This window comes from Balearica regulorum, chromosome 2 (assembly GCF_011004875.1).
Source record: "Balearica regulorum gibbericeps isolate bBalReg1 chromosome 2, bBalReg1.pri, whole genome shotgun sequence".
In the NCBI taxonomy this organism is placed as follows: domain Eukaryota; kingdom Metazoa; phylum Chordata; class Aves; order Gruiformes; family Gruidae; genus Balearica; species Balearica regulorum.
The window spans coordinates 100,256,138-100,275,443 of NC_046185.1; the positions used below are offsets into that span (position 1 = coordinate 100,256,138).

Consider the following 19,306-nt stretch of genomic DNA (forward strand, 5'->3'; position numbering starts at 1 on the left):
GTTGGTAACATCCACATTACAAATCGTATTGTTTAATGCCAGTAAATCAGGCCAGCACAGATCTACTTACACAAGTGAACACAACGTGTCTCTTTACTGAGCTGCACTAATACTATCTTCACTTAATTGGCTCAAAGGGTTACCTCACTTGGAGCCTGTACGTTCCCATATATGTAAAAACAAAGACGACTATGCCCAGTCTGATCTATGTTTGCTGAGTCTTCCAAGACAACTTCATAAAAGTCATCAGCCAAAAACTAGATATGAACAAAATTTCCTAGAATTTGAACAAAGGAGGTGTGCTTTCAAAGTACGCAATTCACCACAAAAGCTGCAAAAGCAGTTTTTATAACTCTGTAATACACACAGATGCTTCAGAAAAATAAAAATCCCCATAAAAAAGCAAAATGGTTCCCACATAAAACTACACAAAGAATGAACATATTTTAAAAGCCAACATTTCAAAATCAGCTTCCTCATAAAATGAAAGGCCTACGCAATTCATACAACTGCACTGCTTTAATTATTTCCATTGTAGCTACAGTAGTTCATTGGCTTCTACAATACTGATTTATTTGAATGTGTTTTGGTAACGCAAGTAGGCTCAGATGCTGTCATGATTTAAATTATTAATTATATAAGCCTTGTTGTAGGTCCTCATGCAATACACCCATATAAAATAAGAGGTCGTATTCAACAACAAAAAAAATCAAAGGAACTAATGCTGGAAGACTAATATTTTTATTTCAGAAGCCTCATATTTCCCGTGTCAAGGAAACATTGTGTTCTTGGTGTTTACTGTATGCATTGAAAACTGTAAAGAGATACTACTATTACGTTTTTAACCAATGTAAAGGCAAATCCAATGCTTTCACATGAAATAAATACTCCTGAAGCATTAGAGAAGATCTCTGTGATTGCCAGAGACCATAAACACTCAAGAACCAAAATGTTTTGATAGATACTAGCTTATCTCTTATAAGATTCCTACTGCTTATGTACATAGGTGTTATTTATAAACTTGTAATTGGTTTAGATTTACCTCAAAGTTTGTAACAGCCAGCTGAGACAGGCCATCTACATATGGTCCCAACACTTTGTGCTCTCGAACCTTAAGGGACTGTCGACTCCTGTGGAATAAAGTAGACTTTATGCATAACCACTAGCGTGAAATTTATTGAACAACAAAAATTACAGTATGAAATTGTAAGAATCTTCTATATAGTGGAAGTCAATTTATGTCTTATAACAGGAGGAAAAAAGTCTTCCAGAATAATTTTTAACTCAAATTAACAATAAAGACTCAAACTAATCTAACCATTTTTAATCTATATACATGATTATTCTTAATGCATCCTCCCACCCCAGGATTTGTGGCTGGAACAAAACCCGAAAGGCCTTATTAGGCAGAAAGAATGCTGACACAAAAGGAAACCAAAACTCCTCCCCCCCAGCAATTTGCTAAAGCTTCAATTCTTCTTGCATTTTCCATGCTTTATTGACATGTATCAAGTAAGTCTCAAATCTACCTTTTTAACTAACTTGTGTACTTCTTCACCTAGCGCAATTATATTCAAGAATCAAAATATATACCACATATATCAATATTCAGCCAAAAAAATCCCAAAAAACTATCAAACTACCTCCTGTCTACTACAAACTACAAATATAGTTTAGATGTATCAAACTACATCTCCAAGTCTAACCAGTATTTTTGTGTAGACAAAACAGAAAAAAGCGTGCCGTGAGTATATTCTGAGGTGTTACTCTTCCACATTCAAAAAGTTCAACATCTAAACCAGGAGAACCAAGTTGTAAATAAGCTTCAAACTCCCAGCTGATGAAAATTCTGGATCATATGGCAAAAAATACCCCTGAATTTACTTGTACATAGTCTTCATTTCTGGTGGTAAACTACTTCACACAGTATTTGTTTGCATCATTATGATGGTATCCTAATATTTAAATTGATCCTTGCCAGTTACTACTTCATATACAAGCTATACATAGATACTGTCTTCTTTCTAGTGTTTGGTATCTAAGCCTTTATAAAGAAGTCATATAAACATACATTCTGAAAAAACCTTCTCAAGGACTTCCAAAAGTGATTTCTACTTTTATAGTTTCAGAGAAAAATAAGGAAAGCTGTGAGGGAGAGTGAAGCTACTCACCCTTTCGGGTCAAGCAGATCTCTGACTTTCTCATTGTAGATTTCCATATAGGACACTTCAACTTTAAAAGTATGAGATTCATTTTCTTCCACAGAGATTCTCTGAAATAAAGCACAACAGAGCCGTGGGATCAGACCCAGCTGCTCTGCATTGCCCATCATTGAAAAGGATTTTCCTGAACCTAAAGGAAAAAAGGAGAAGAAAATGCTTTAGACTCTAGTTTCTGAGCTACTCATGTGTTCATGAAGCACATGTTTTAATACTCTTTATTCCTCCGGAAGCACATATCAGAACAGCTTGACATTCTATTCCAGATAGATAGCTTGCTCTTTGGACTACAACGTACAGGTAAACAAAAAGAGAAGTTATCTTAAAAGCTTTCCTTCAGCAGGGCCATTACTTGAGACCCCTTTGAACACACTCAAACACAAAAGCCTTTGGTATGAACTACTCCTTTCAGGCTTTGAAAGTGGCCCCAATAGGTAGTAGCTAGGAACTTACAGAGCTGCTTTAAGAACTTTGCACTGTCACCAGCTGTGCCAAATGTTTGACATTTCACATTATGTTATTTCAAAATACAATTTTTAAATATTATCTAGCTTAATATTTATGTTTTGCTCTTCCCACTTCCCATGTACACAAGAAGTGTTCTTCCCCTTTAGCACAGGAGACTCACCTGTCTGTCCATAGGCAAAAATACAAGCGTTATATCCCTGAAAGGCCTTTTCGAGAATTCCTTCTCCAAGGCACTTGAACACCACTTCTTGACCTAGAAAATAATTATTTATTTTAAACTGAATATCAGACTAGAATTTACTGAAAGGGGAAGAAGAAAAAAATGGTTTGCAAATTATTTTTACTACTGACTGCATTGATGAACAAAAATGATTTCATGCACAACTGAGTGACAAGTTCAAAACTGTCGCCTGAAACTAGTGTAACAGCTACGAAGGCAGCAGTTCTTCGAAAGGTGTCATGTAAGTTGAATGCTTAGAAAGTAACATAGATGTCTACATTTTGTATTATTTAAGTGTAAATTTTGCAATTAATATACATTCTTTAATTACAAACTATACCCAAAGGAGTTCTGAAACAGAATTGCAACGAAACCCATCAGCGAACTAGGGTATTAGAGGTACAACAAATACCATGCTAGAAATAGTAGCAGTTGTTCTCTTGGGAGCTGGCCTCAAGTTTCACTGTAAACTATTACGATTCACCCCACAGCAAGGTGAGGCTGAAACCAAGATAAAAGCATTCCGATGACATTCAGGAAGGAAGTGCATATTAGGAGGCTGTAAGACTTCAACAGAGCTGTTTGAGGATATATTCTGGCAAATTCATAGTTTGAAACATAAACTGCAGAATTTCATAGTCTGAAAATTGTCTGCCTGTGCCAGGCACATTTTAGATATGCTTCAATCTTTTACACATAGAAGATTAAAATAGGCATAATGGTTGGTTTGGTTTTTTTTTCAAGAGGAAAGCCCAGAATTTGCACACCCCAAAGAGGTTCAGTGGGTTGTCTGCTTTGAGTTCTGATCAGAGAATTACACCAGCTGTGCATACAGCCAAAACAAGCAGAGCTGAGCTAAGGACAGTATTTGTACACCTTCTGGTGTTTGGTTTTCAACTTACATTCACTGCTGGTGACTTTCTGAACAGCTATGATCAGCTGCATCTCTCATTTTGGTAAGTTAGTTTCAGCAGTTGTCAGTTACAAGAAATTATTTTGTACTGTGGATGCAATAGTGACTTCCCTAGTTCTCAAAATGGAACATACTGGCATAAAAAAAAAAGTCTAGCTATACATTTATACATTGCATGAGAAAATTTACGTTCTATGATCCTTGAGTAACTAGTAGTCCAGAAAATTCCTGCAGAACAACCTGCAGAATGATTGTGGAACGATTTACAGACATGTAAATAGGAATAAAAAGTAGTATATTACTTTTATTTTTCCTTTAACCTAATTTCTCTTCTGCTGTAAAGGAAAAACTAGTGCAGCAATGCCCTATCAAATGGTCTTTCTGTATCTTTCCAGTTGAATTTCTAAAATTTCAAAGTGTCACTGCTCCTTGGATTAACACAGTTCAGAAATGTTAAATATAGCAATTAAAACCAGAGGAGAATCTGCTGCACTCTGGAATAGCTCCATCTCCTTCCCCATGCACATTCATTCACTTCTCATTCAACTTATGATCATTTGGTCATTTCATATCTATGTTGAGAGCACACCATTCAATAATCTGGAAATTGCTATAGACAATGTTAAACTACTGAAAAATGAATGAAGAAAATGTATCAGTGGAAGATTTTAACAAGAACATACAATACACAAAAATTTGCTTTCCAAACAGGTCCTGAGAGCACATTTTGAAGTTACCAAATGTCAGTAAGTGGCTCCCTGCCTCTATCTGGCTGAGCAAGAACGCAAAATCAAGCAAAGGTTGAAGTTGAGTATAATTATTAAGAGAAAAAAGCGTATATATTCCACAATGATTGTGAGTGGAGAGTAAAAACATTTGTCAGAAAAGGAAAAAAAAACTTTCATTATACACTTCTGACCAGCAATAAAACAGTAACCTCCCTCATGTTTCCCAAGAAAGAACCAGCTATCACAGTGTTATAAAACTGCAGAGTCATGATAGGCATAAGATGACCTACAGAATCTCTTACTGCTAAATATCAGGAAAGGAACCCAGTCTGAATTTCACAGGCAAAGCTGGATTATTTTTTTCAGAAGAGATTTAATTTTCAAATGGTCAATGCTAAATCTGAAAGTCAATCAGGCCATGACACATAATTCTAAAATGGTGGGTTTATTACAGTTTTTAAGAGCTCAGTAATACAAACATAGACAAATGGGTCATTAAAGAGTGATCTTTGTAGTAACTAGTTGAATAATCATGGGAAAAAATAAAATTTGCTTTTAAGTGTACTAACAGAAAAGAACACAAGATATTAAACTTCAATTACGGGTATTTTACTCATTGCTAATGCAGTGCAGCGTTGAGGGTAGCAGCATATCAACCATGGTGTTTTGATATTTTTCATCAAGCAGTCTCACTGCTTCCCTCACGAATTTTATTAGTGGGTTTCCAAACCGATTGCAAAATCTGTATTATAGAGAATTATGTTTACATGCACTTACGGTCAATCAAAAGAAATAATGCAGTTCCACTGCCTACACTACTGCATTTTTGTTTTGCTAAATACACCTATATCACCTGCAATTAATACTTTTGCTTATTTACAGGACTTTTCTTCCACAGATACCTGGTGTTTAAAGAGGTAAGCAGGGGTTTTAACTCTATTCTAACTTTATTTACAGAAAAACAGAGAAATACAGAAAAAAAAAAATTTCCCCTACACCTGTCTGCTCATCCCTTTGAGGAAAATGGAGCAAAGTCTGGTGATTTTTTTCTTGCAGAACACAGTCTAAATAATCTTGTTTCCTCTACTTTAAGGAGCAAAACTGTTGACCTGGAATCAGGCGGTGAGAAAGATTATCAGACAGTGTTGCTGGATGCTCTGTAACTCTGGTTAAGGCCCATGTGGCAGTGTTCTGAATGCTGCAAAGCAGACCCTGTTAACCAGCATTAGGGATGCTCTGCTAATCGAAACCTGAGAAACACTGGTGGATGCCCACTCAGTTCTGAAGATGTAGTGGAAAGCAACATCAAGACAATACAAAAATCTTTTCCACTTTCACCAGACAGCTGTAAGTGTCTTCGTAGCTTCAAGACACAATTTGTACATTTTGACAAGCATAACTGCAAGCCTGATACCAACAGTAGAGAAAAAAAAAATCTAAGAAAGATCAAATGAATAACACTCAGTATCTCAGGAGGCCACTTCCAACAGGAAACTGACCCAAGAATCTTCCCATCAGCTCTTAGGACTGAGTACTTTCACATGTTCAGAACTCTGACACGCTCATACTTTCTTCCATAAACACATAAACTAAGATAATAAACATCTCTCCTTTTAGAAATAACCATACTAAAGATATTGAAGATTTCAGCATTCAAAATGGTATCTGTGACTTATCTGAAAGCTAAAGGAAACCCATGCTCCTCTCAGATTTACATTTTAACCTACTTAAATTCCTGGAACTTTCAAATGCTTGTGCCATTACCATGTATCAAGGGCATTTAGTATGACACTTTGAAGCTAAAAAGTTTTTTCACATGTTCTCTACCTTCTGAAATGGCTACGTATTTCAATGGCAAAAATATAAAACAAAAGTAGCAAAGTATGGCACTGCATGTGTTAATAATGGCTATTAAATTACTATTAATTCTAAAATAAAATTTTTGTATTATCTGCCCGAAGAACTGTACATGAAAGTCTAACATGGAATCTCTGAGCCAGTATGAATTATTAGAATATTTAAATTCAGAAAATACGTAAGATAATTAAAAGTCCCTGAAAACACAAAGATAAGTCAATACCATGACATGCAAAAATATTACAACACATACCATTTTCAGAATGAGATATTTAAGCATTATTTTTTGTATCTCTATGCTTTTTCCCCTTCTCTTCCTCCAAATCACTCCCTTATAGTTTCTGAAGCCCTGACAGGAAGACCCACTTTGACAGCATTCCTAGGGAAACCTACACATTGCAGAGGAACCCTAGGACCTCTTCTCACAATCCGCAAAATTAAGCCAGTGACATTTAAAATACAGTTTATACGTTCGCAGTTCGCTACACTGGTGACAGACAGCAGAGGGAAGAAAAGGGAGGGGAGGAAAAAGGGCCACACCCTTTCCAAAACTCCTTTTTAAAAAAAAGGCAGTTAACAGTATAGTCTTTCCTAAGATCTGCTCATTTAGGGACAAACACATTCAAGACACACTGTAACAAAAACTAGTTTCAGTGTCTGGTTTCCAGATGTCTAGTATTTCTAGTTGACAACGACTCATTGATCTGAAATAGGGATACTTGTCTCCTATTAGCACAGAATCATTCAGCCAGGTCATGACTGCAACGCTATGACACATCGCTGCTGTTCCTGAACCCCCTCCTTTACATGGCAAAAATAGCTAGAACCAAACAATAACTTGTTATGTGCAGCACTGAAAATTCAAGTCTCTTTATGGCTTAATCTCTAACTCAGAACATTTTAACAAGCAAATCTTGACAACAATAAATTGCAGTTGGTTCCATGATGTAACGGTTAAAATAAAACTTTATCTGCGAAGATCAGAATTATTAAAAGCTCTAGTAGATAACAGTTTTTAAAGAATCTCTCTAAAACTGGAAAAAAGATGTCAATGGTTCACCTTAAAACCTAAAAACATAAGAGTGAGCATCATTTAACTACTGCAGCCTAACACTACAGAACTGATAAAGCATTGGAGTCTTTAAAATTCAAATCTTTAAACCACTAAAAGGTCTTGAGTGCTTCAAGTTAGGTGCCGCAACATCTACATTTTAAGTGTACCCATACGGTACTAAGATCATACTGAATAATTAAGTTTCCTCAAAAATGTACAGGTCAGTTGTCAGCTGTGTGACACAAAATTAAGTCCTACATACTATGTAGAGTCTCCTCTTAAAAAAGTAAAAAAATCAAGGGAACGGTAAGACAGGGATAGGTTTCTCCCACTTTACAGCTTAAGTGGGTAGGCCTGAACTACAGACACTCCTGTCTGCTAAAAATCCACAATTTACTATCATTCACAAGGGCAGAAGTGTACAGTTCTTCAAGCCACTTGCCTGGTTTGTTTCCTTTTAAAACAGCTGCTGGAAAAGCAGTAGTATGTATTTCATATGAAATTAAAGTTTAGCCCAAAGTCAGGTGTTTAGCCTCTCAGGACAATGCGGCCTGCAGAAACACAGATCTGAAATTTCAGTCCAAAAATGTGATGCAGTTTAGGGGGTTTAAGAAAAATCCACAGTCAAGTCAATACAGCCTGAGGTCCTTGGAATGGGCCTGCCCAAGTGCTACGGTAGGTATTTATGCCATCTCTTCAATCCTTCCTAAACTAAAGAGTTCCTTTCCTTCCTTTTAAAAATCCACTTCACTGTAGAATTCAATAGGGTCTTACTGTTGTCTAGGCTTGTAAAAAGAATTCTTTGTTCTTGTCGCTGAGAATTTCTGTGTCCTCCCCTTCACCAAAATGCTGAGCTGTTATTGGTGTCTGTGAGCTTTTCAAGGCAAGCAGGTGTGTCCTTATCCACGAACTGACTCTTGACCCATTCAAGTCAAGAAACGAGCAGTAATAAAATGCTATTTTGCATATTCTCAAAACTTCTCTCCTATAGCCTGCCAGGCAAAGCTTATCCCTTTTCCAGATCAAGGCAAATTCATTCTGTCCTATAACAAAATTCCCCTCCTTTCTCAAAAATCTATTTCATTGATCCATTTTTGGTTATTTTTTTTCCTTTCAGATAAGAGGCTCATATACTTGTCAAATACCCAACTATGTCTTTCAGAATTAAATTATCAGAAAAAAGGCGCATGAGCTACCACGTGATGATCAGCACAAACCCAGAGGTTTGTAACCATTCCTTGCTTGGAACAATGCAGCCACATATTGTTTGGAAACACACAGTTGCAGTATTCAGAGCAATCCTCTACCTGCTAATCGGTTGGATTAAAACAAAAAACACTGACACTTCATTTTCAGTCTTAACAGCAATTCAGAGGAGGTTCTGCATCTTGCGATCTCTAAGCTGGGATATCAAGTTGTTAAAGAAGTCTCCATCTCTTGCAGTATCTGAAACCAAAGCACCTCTTCCACAAAGGTCTTGTGAAAGAGCTTATTCCTCTTCTGTGCTCCAGTCCCTGTCTTAATGAGAGATACAGTCCTGCAAGGACAGCTGCAAAGATGCTCTCTCTAGATGTTTTTCCTCATGTGAAGGTAATCTTCACTATTTACGTTAGTGATATCTTCAAATATCTGGATCATCTTCAAATTTAGAACCCAATTTCCACTTCAGTGGAAAAAAATTGCTAAAAAGAAATTCTGCTACCAGCAGCCTACTTCTATACCATGATTATTTAGGGGGAAAAAAAAAAAGGTAGTTTAGTGCCTTGTATTAATTTATATACGTATATAATTTAGTGCCAGGTTACTGAAATATGTTAGAACCTAAATACACAGCATTAGGCCTTCATAGCAACAATCCCAGTATTTTCAAATGCTGGAAAGAGAAGGTAACTTTCAAATTGGAATAAGATCCATTGTACTACCCTGAATAGGAGTTCCGAAAGAAAATTAGTCCATACAAAATAAGCCTTAACTTCAGCCAAAAAAAGATTAAAATACACTAAACTCATTCTGTGAGATAAGAGAAAGAGATGGCTAATGCCATTTCAGGGTCAGCCCTGCTCCCCCACAGCCTGAGAATTGTTACCAATTACCCATGTGATTAAGTTTATCCAAACAAGAATCTTGCTCTTATGCAAACAATATTAATAAGTGCCAGTAGTATTGTGGATCAAAGTGAAATACAAAAGCAGCCTATAATCAACATATGATAGCCTTAAGGATCCTGTAACAAAGGTGCATTTCCAGAAGAGTAAAAACTTTGGTTTTGTTGACATTAAAAAAAAAAAAAAAAAAACCAACACGGAAGGGTTATCCGCATAAGTCAACACAGAATTCGGATGTATGTTGTCTGTGGTGCACACCATTTCATGGCTTTTCTGATGTCCCATGTCAACTGACAAAATCTTTAATATAGTATGATATACACAGATCTATTCAACAGAATGAAAGATGAGCATGTTTTGGTTTTGCACAGAGCACCATGACAGAGTAGCCTAGTACTTGAGAATCTCTTGTTAAACCTTCCAACTGTATTTCTGTGATGCAGATAAAAGGTTTTTTTCAACTAAATTTGTCTCATATACCTTTTTTATTTCAAGAATTTTACTTAAGCTTGAAGCTTATATATTACTTACACTAACAAGCACTCTGGACTTCGCCTTCAAGCTTTATACGTATTTCCTTTTAATTGTGCAACTAATCATTGCTCTTGCCAATGACATTAAACTTACACGTCCACACAGTTACTCCAGGCAGGGAGTATTTAACATATCTGTCTAGCTTCAAGATCAGCATCCCTTCTGTAGTCCAGTGTCTAACCAAGAAATTACAGTTTAGTTCAAAAACTCAGCCTGGCAGGTGGCTTGTTTGGAGTCTTAAGCTTGTTAATTCTGTAACAGTCTCTGGTATGATCTCTGGACATAGACAACATGTATATTTGCAAGGTGCCTTGAACAACGGAGGGTTGTTCCATGAGGCAAAGGAATTATTAAAAACCCCAACAAAAGCAGTTATTTTTTTTTTGTTTAGTACATTTAGGCCAAGCTGTGAAAAAGACTTAGGGCACCTTAATGCTAAAAATATATAAAATCTGAAATCTTGCCATTTCAGCATTTGGTTTGTTGGCTTTAAAACAAGAAACGCTACTTTAGTACTAGATAGTATCAGCTCATACACAAGCAAGTGAACAAGCCAACAACCCAGTAACTTGGGCCTGAAAGGTTTTTTTTTTGGTTTTTTTTTTTTACTTTTGATATTCTGCCCAATTCATTACATTCTAGAACATGAGGGTTGGAAGTTAACTTCAAGACTATTAAAAAAAAAAAATCATCAGTGAAACCATTGTTTTTTATATGCAAGTCTTGAAGTTCACATTCTTATCATATTTCTAAGAGAAAAAAAAAAGAAAAAAAACCCAAGGAAAACAGTTTGGTTGGTTTTGTTGGGTTTTTTCCCCAGGCAGGAACGCTATCTGGAATGGGCAAAAAAACACATTACAGCTTTCTGGCCAGTAAGAAAACGTGAGATGTGGGTGGCAGCTTTCTAGAGTCCACTCTGACAAGAGGTTCATCTGCATACAGATAATAAAACTTCAATTCTTAGATAAGAATAATTCAATGACAACTTCTGAAAGAGTCTAGAGAAATCAAGTTTTAACTCAAATTAAAAATAAATAGAGCTAGAACTTCACTGAATTCACCTGGAGATGGGTTAACCCAAGACAGAAACAAGTTTAACTGGTTAGGGGTGTTTCTCTGGTTTATCTCTTCTCTACAAGCGGGTTAGCACCATGGTGCACCCAGCAGGTGCAGTTCCTACTTGCACATGGTGCCAAGACCTGGGTGTGTACCATCACCTCCTTCCTTTCAAAGGAAACGGAGGGATGCAGGCACAAAAGGAGGTGCTGTGTGCTCCAATGGCCCAACCAGCTAAAGCTATGAATACTGTGCAGTGCAAACAGTTATTGAAAGACTAACAGATGCAGAACTTTTTTCCTGAAGAAACCTATCTTTGCTCAGGGAAGTAAGAAATACAGTGGAATCTATGATCATGTGCAATCCCTAAGATTTGGGATTTGATACCAGGGGCTACAGCAGTCAGGAGATATATTTTAACACAAGTATATGACAGTTCATTTATTAGACCACTGATCTCAAACTTTGAGCTAATTAACCCTATTAAGCTTCAAAATGTCTTATGGGCCACAAAACTTCATAATATGAACATTTAAATCGAAAAAACTTTTTTCTCCTTTCCATGGATCACAGCCTTGAAATCCCAGCGTTCAGAGCCGTCTCTATCAAAACAAGTCCTCTTATAAAGTATGAATATGCTAATACACAAATCCAGTTATCAAAAAACTAACTACAATCTCGCCTGGATTATCCAGCTTTTGGAAGGAAGGAGTCATTAAACTAATCACTGAAAAACATGAGGGATCTGAACAATCAGAGTATGAATGACTTGAAAGACCTGAAATAACCACATTGAGGATAACATGCTTTATTCCTCTCTCGTGCACAGGAATGCAAACCATTGAAAGCATACACGTTCATCACTAGCATTAGTCAGAAGTAATTTCTGATGCAAAACTGAGATTTAGTTTTAAGTGACAAAAAGAATACTCAAAAAAGGCTCTTCCAGGGGATTAAAAGAACAAACACTATAGCTTAGATGTAAAAGCATCCCTCTTGATGCTCCAGTGCCCTCCCAGTGTACCAGGCACCTTAAAGCTTACATTCCTTTTAAACTGAGACGCTAGCACTCAGATGACTCAATCCCTTTAAAAATGAGAAATCTGCTTCTGTGAAGAAGTCACCTGAGCATCACATTACAAAATGCAAAACACCTCCACAAAACAAAACCCCAAGCTCTCATATGTTCTCAAATTATTTACTGTCAAATGTATGGAAAATAGTTTACCTGCATATTTTGTGGTGTTTGATTCATCCATGGACCAGAAGCAGTGATCAAAGGCAAACACCTATAGAAGCACATAAAAATATAAATTAGGAACTCTTTCTGGAGATACTCAAAACCCACCTGGACACAATCCTGTGCAACTTGCTCTAGGTGAACCTGCTTTAGCAGAGGGGTTGGACTAGATGATCTCCAGAGGTGCCTTCCAACCCCTACCATTCTGTGATTCTGTGGCTACAAGACTCTTAAAGCAGTACAAATCCATAACTGCTTAATTGCAGTTAGGCTCTATTGTTTCTATGGATCATAAATCAGAACTGTAAAAAGGCGTCATCAGCAGGACTACTTTTGGGAAATCTTGAGAGTTGCAGAACTGTGGTACTTCTTGTCTATCTGTATTATACACAATAGAAAATACTGCTTACTGTGTCCTTAATACAGACTTCAAAACACAGCCAAAACCTAATAATTAGCTCCACTCCTCTCCAGGAATGCTGACAAAAGTTTCTGCCAACAGTAATGAAACAGCACTGAAAGGACTCAATATACAGAACTTGGCAAGATGACTATTTAGCAGACATTAATACAAGAAGCAAAAAAGTTTTACCATGGGTTGGACTTCTAATGCTCATAGAAGAGAATTACTACTTACAGGCCTCAAGGAGCAAATAAATAATACCAGATTATCTGCCTAAACTCAGAGTACAGTACTGGATCTCAGTAGAGGAAGCTCAAAAACTAGAAATAGAAAATGTAGCTCTATTAGACAAACAAGCTATCAGAGCGTGCTCTAACGAAAAGACTTAATATCATTTCAGTCAAGAATTCCAGCTGGGTAGAAATTGAATGAGATACAATATTGTGCTCAGTGGGCTTGTGGACCTGGAACAGTGTCCTGTAAAACCACTTAACATGTTGGGATTTGATCCAAGTTATTTTTTCCGCACAGCTGAGAACATCACGGTATAGCCATTTAACACTGTTGTTTTGACAGCTTTATATTGCCACAAACACACCTTAAGATGCAGCGTATTTCCCACATTTTACCATGGTAAACTGACAGTGGATGAGTTAATGACACAGATTATTTTTTTTTTCCTTTTGGTATCCCAAGAGATGGGGGAAAAAACCAAACAACCTTCTTTATTCAAACTTTGCCTGGGCCAAGATTTTCTTTGCCTGGTCTTCCAACAGCTGATCTCCTTAGTGAGACAAATCATGCAGGTCAATATAGAGCAAGAGCTACAGGCTCTACTAGAAGAAACGTCAAATTCCCTGTGAGACAAACCCTGAAGTGAGGAAGAAGATACATCATTTCCTTTTGGCTTTTGGGGATGTAGAACACCTTGAATTCCCTGCTATTGCAGAATTACTATGCAATCTAATCTACAGATACATTGTAGCCTAACTCTTCCGAAAATGTCTGTTACTGCAAATATTTCAGAAAGATAAAACCCGGTAGTGCAGCAACCTCATCACCTTCCCTTTCCTCCAACTTAATGCAAAACTCATCAAATGGCCTAAGAGAAGGCTCAATACTGAGACAACACTTAGTCCACAAGAGTGAAACAGTTCTGGAATTCCCTTCTGAAGGGAAAACAAACAAACCTCCATAATAATAATCTAACAGGGAGGTCCGAGTCACTTACTGCAGCACAAACAGAAAGAGACAACTTCATGAGTCAGGACATTCCCTGATGTGACTGAGTCAAAGACGTTGTTTTGCCACCGAACTGCAGGCAAAATGCAACAGTCGCGTCACCTTAACTTCAGACCTCCACCTTAAGTAGGAGATATTTTATATCACTTTTGTGCATTTGTTCATTGTGCTTCAAATCCAAGCATAATGAACTCTCCATCATCAGTAAGAACACTCTAACGCTTTTCCTAACTTCTACAGCCCAAGAAATAAGTGTTTTTTCTTCTCACATTCCACTTCTAAGGAAATTTTCCTCGCGGGACTTGGTAACAATACCTAATCTCTCTACGATCAAATGGCAAGCATTCCAACTACAAAAGAAAACCCAATTGTAAGGATCCAAATCTAACAGATGCCCATTCTTTCCCCTTGAAACTAAGTATTTTCTGCAGTGGATCACACAGCCCAGTTCAGAAAGGTTACCCAGCTACACATGCTCATCTGTAATGACTTAAATGTCAATACAACAATACTGTAGGCCAGTTTAATCTATTGTCCTACACATTTTCCCCTTGGTTAACATGGAAAATCATGACAGGATTATTCAGTGACTCATAATTTAAATACTGATCTTGCAAAGAGACTTTAAAATATGTACTCACAGCCAAGTGTTTCTCACAGAAAAGCAGTTTTTATTTAGAGTTTTTTTTAAAGGTAAAAATTGGTCAAATTCATTTTTAAAAGCTCCGACATAATTATGCAATAGGAAGAGAAAAATTCTATCTCAAGATTAAAAAAAAAAAAACATAAATACAGCATTTTAGTATGTTTTCATACTAAACATACAAAGCCAGGACATGGACTTAAGCTATTTATAAAATCTGTTCTGGAAATTTGCCAAATCCTTCTAACAGGAGTAGTGAGATTACTTTAAAAAAAAAAAAAAAAAAGTCAGGCAAGAAAAAGTAGAAGCTGCTGGGGCATGCACTATCTGCAAAACATGTAGAGCAGCTGCAGTAAAACTCCCTTCTCCATTAAAACAGGCAGGCAAAACTTTAAAAATTACTTTGATCAATGATGACAAAACAGTAATCTTGAGCATTCCCAGCAACAATAATTTAAGGAAGCACACAATCAAAGCGATTTTCAGGACAACTCAGACCTTTGGGAAAATAGATTCCAAATGCAAGAATTAACAGAGTAAGAAATAAGGCATACAAGAGCAAGAAACTTGGTCCCAATCATTGAGGCTCTTCCTCAGGTACATAATGAAGCCATTTTATGGGAAATGCCTGTAGGACAGTGTCCTACCTGAAGAGTGACCCTTTTGATCATCTTTTCTGTATAAAGATGACTTACTAGTTTATATTTTCCTGACCTCTAGTGCAGGAACTGCAGGACATGTAGTCCCAAGTAGAGCACACAAGTGTACTTGGGGTCAAAATACAGAACCTACACTGTGAAGAAGAAAAAACCCTCTAAGTCTCATCTAAGGTGCTCCCTTCCTTCTCCCATCTTCACTGATTATTCTTCCTGGAAAACAAAATGGGGGGGGGGTATTAATTTTTCTTTTGATACAAGTATGCAGAATAATAATTTTTTTCTTATTAATTTTTTCTCCCCAAGATGCATTTCCCTGAAGAAGGTATTAAACCCCCTGTCAATATGACTATCAAAGCTATCAGAAGTTCTGTTAATGAGGAAGTCTTAGACTCAATGGCCAATACTCAAACTGGGCATTACTGGGCACTGAAAATGCCTTTTTAGCTTTCTGAAGCAAGCAAAAAACTTTACCAACTAATATCAAAACTGTATCACTCAACTATATCAAAACTACTATTGAAACATATTTGAATGGAGAGATCTGTGACACACAAACAGAACTTTTTAAACTTCAAGTACCCTCTGTGAATTCATTTTTAACTACATTATGGAAAAATCTATTCCATTTAGGTGTTTTAACATTAGAAGAAAAAAGCAAATATTTTTTGTTTGAAACTCAAAGTTGAAAATTGTTACCTGTATCTCCTCTATTGATTTCCTGAACTTTCAGTTATTCTTCTAAGCATTTTGAGCAACTCTCTGTGACTATATGGATGAGTATTTCTGCTTTCCTACTGCTCTGAAGTCAATTCCATAGCCACTATACCAGGAAGCTTAAGGTATTTTCAGAAGGTAAGCAAAATGGGAAAACAGTATACATCTGCTTCAAGTGTCTGCACAGGTTGGCATTCAACCACAAGCAGATGTAAGTTCACACAGGTGTTGGCCAGTTCTCAAACCGGACCCAAAATTATTCCGGGCTCTTAAATTACAGAGGGAACTAACAAACAAGCCTTGAAATTTTCTTATTTTTGCAAGATTCTGTACCTCATACTTCAGCCTGACATTTAAAAGAGAAAGCTAGATAAAAGGAAGCTGCCAAGAACCTGCCACACTAGCTTCTAAACCAAAAATTTTGAGTGGAGCTAAGAGACCAACAGGGCAGGTTTTTCCCAGCCCTATTATTTCAGTGTTTGACATTGCACAATATTTTCAGTCTGAGTGGTATGACAGCTGGAAAAATTTTGGACATCACATTTTAGACATCTAGAAATAGTCGAGTAACAGACAGAACTACAAGTAATGGAACACAACTCACCACGACAGATCTTGCACAACTGGAGTACAAATGTGTATGAGCTGGAGTACATACTCATTGTATATTCATTATAAGAATTTTAACTCACAAACATTACAGCAGAAACGCATCAAAATGAGAAAGAATTAGCCAGGAAGTGCTAGATTGTGGTACTACTGTATCCAGAGTCACCATAAGCGTGCACATTACCCCGGGTAACAGAGTTACGTAGGCCATTTCTAGGTTACAGAGCATGGTACTCAGAGTGTTAGTAACTATTAAAAGTTAAACAAAAGACTTGTTCTGGTAACCATGAAGTTTGAGTAAAGAAAAGATACGGGGCTTTGATTCGGATTTTTTCAAACACCTACAGCAGTTTAAGGCAGCTGTTGGCTACTATTTTGCTAACGAGGCAGCTAGAGGTTATGGCTTCCACAGCAAAGCAAACAGTGACGCAGGTCTACAATCCCACCACGTCAGTGAAAAATCTGGGAATTTTGTCTCAAATTCACCTGTACCTGTGGCTTAAAACAAGATTGCAGATTTTAAACTAGAAGAGCCATTGTACCCGACTGCTACACAGTAGTAACTTCTCACAGAATCAGAAAAGACAGCCAAGGGGTATTCACACTTTAAATAGCCAAAACAGTGTTCTGTAGAACTCATTTTTATTAAAGCCCCTAATCGTTGGCTTGAAGAATTAATAATGTTCAGGGTTTACACATGCAAGTACACTTACGTGAACGACTTGCAGGTAATGACTACCATATCCAATATTAACTGCTTGCCAAATGGCATAATTAGTTTAGAAAAGAGTCTAATTTCACATTCATTATCTGTTGTTTTGAAGCCTAATCCTCAGCATAGACTACAGTCTGGGGCTTCCAGCACTTAACAGTACATTACCCAGACTGATCATAACCCCTAACATATACTGTCTATGCATCTATACAATACTGTAAACGCACAGCTAACATGTTTAATAGCCATTCCCATCTGACCGATAGATAGCCAATTAATCATGTTTTGTTTTCAGAGAAAAAAGTTATGCTGGACAGGTGCAGACATCGCTCACATGAATCTCCATGAAGCAGTCAGTCTGACATGTAGGGTGACTTACAGGGCTACCTGGTCACTAAAAAGAAAAGCAAGGGAGAACTGAGGAAGGGAAATGTTCATTCACCAGGCAGCTGTTCCTACATCCCTATTACAACTGCTGATGAAGGTAAGTGATAAAGGAGATACATTAGGAAACAGCAAACAGTCTACACTGGCAAGCTTAGTGTAAATGGAAGCCACTGAAGAATTAAAAAAGAAAGAAGTCAGTCACTGTACGAAAAACACAAGACCTACCACAGGCCTAAAGAAGTATGGACAGAAAATCCAAAGGTGGCCTAGGGCACAGTTCTGAGATGAGATTTGTGAACAACTGTTCTACCTTTGTCACAAAATTACATTAAAAGCCCAAGATTAGTAATGCACTTAAACATGATGTTTAAAGAAATAGCAAAACACCCTAACATCCTTAAATAAGTTTTCCTACCACAGCTTCTGAGCTACGGAGTTGAACTAGGATCACAATTCATCCATGGCTGGAAGAATATTTATGAAATTTCATTTTAAAAAAAATCCTAATTTGAAGACAATCAACTATACACAGTACACTAAAAACTGTATAAACCAAGACACATCAAATTTCATGTTACATCTTTACAGACTCAAGGCCTATTTCCACTGACAATAAGAACCTTCTTCTGTCTCAAATTGATAAACACTTTGCACAACACCATTAAGTTTCAGCATTATAGCTGAAGGATATTAATGACCATCTAACTATACCTAACAATAACGTGGCATATATGCACAAGCATGCAGCTGTTAGGTTTTTGTCAAAGAAATGCAAGGCCATAATTAAGCTTTTATATAGTGTCAAGAATAACTTTATCTGCCTATAATGGAACATGAATTATGTACTACAGCAAATGAAGGCTCTTGTAAAAAAGTTTTTGTGAAATTACAACAACAGAAAGGAAGTTTTGCTGCTTTTTTAAAAATTGTTAACCATGAACAAACTCTTTTGTATTAGATATATTAACTGGGATTGACAGAAGAACTTTATCAAATGCTTTCAAAAAAATTGAGAAATTAAAAACTAGGTCCATGATTTTAAGAAATTCAATCATTCGGGGGGGGGGGGAATCAGTACAGCCTATCACTTTAAACTGTAATATCAGTGCTACTCATTTTCACCTACTGTGACCTTAAACTACATATTTTGGTCTGTTTTTTTTTCAAACATGATTACTTCAATTTGTGTTAAAATAGAGTTTGTTCTATTCTTCCCTGCCTATTGGGAATAATACATGTGACTTACTGAAAAGTTTTCTTCTGATACTTAAAAAAATTAATCAAAACAATACATATATAGATAAAACATTTAAATATGCACACGCACATATAAAATAGCTGTCTGGACCATAAAGTCCACAGATATCTATGTAAGACAGATATATGGATCAATATCCATCACAATTTCTACTCCCAGAAGGCCTATAGAATGCTCTGCTACACCTGTAGAAGTCATATCAGATTTACATACACTGTTTCTTGAAGATCTACAAATCAGAATAACATAAAATAAAACCACATTCAGAGCTAGCTACAGCTT

The 19,306-nt window shown here is 36.7% G+C and overlaps 1 protein-coding gene across 5 annotated transcripts in view; it reads right to left on the bottom strand.

Annotated features, from left to right (window-relative positions):
- Positions 1-19,306, bottom strand: part of KIF13A (kinesin family member 13A) — a 120,035-nt gene that overhangs the window by 53,565 nt on the left and 47,164 nt on the right. For 4 of the 5 annotated variants that reach the window (XM_075745141.1, XM_075745137.1, XM_075745136.1 and 1 more), the window contains exons 4-7: positions 12,383-12,443; positions 2,848-2,940; positions 2,172-2,352; positions 1,043-1,130 (exon numbers count right to left, since the gene is read on the bottom strand). In XM_075745141.1, the coding sequence (XP_075601256.1) occupies positions 1,043-1,130; positions 2,172-2,352; positions 2,848-2,940; positions 12,383-12,443 (423 nt within the window). The remainder of the gene's footprint in view (positions 1-1,042; positions 1,131-2,171; positions 2,353-2,847; positions 2,941-12,382; positions 12,444-19,306) is intronic. The other variant, XM_075745140.1, reaches the window with a different exon arrangement.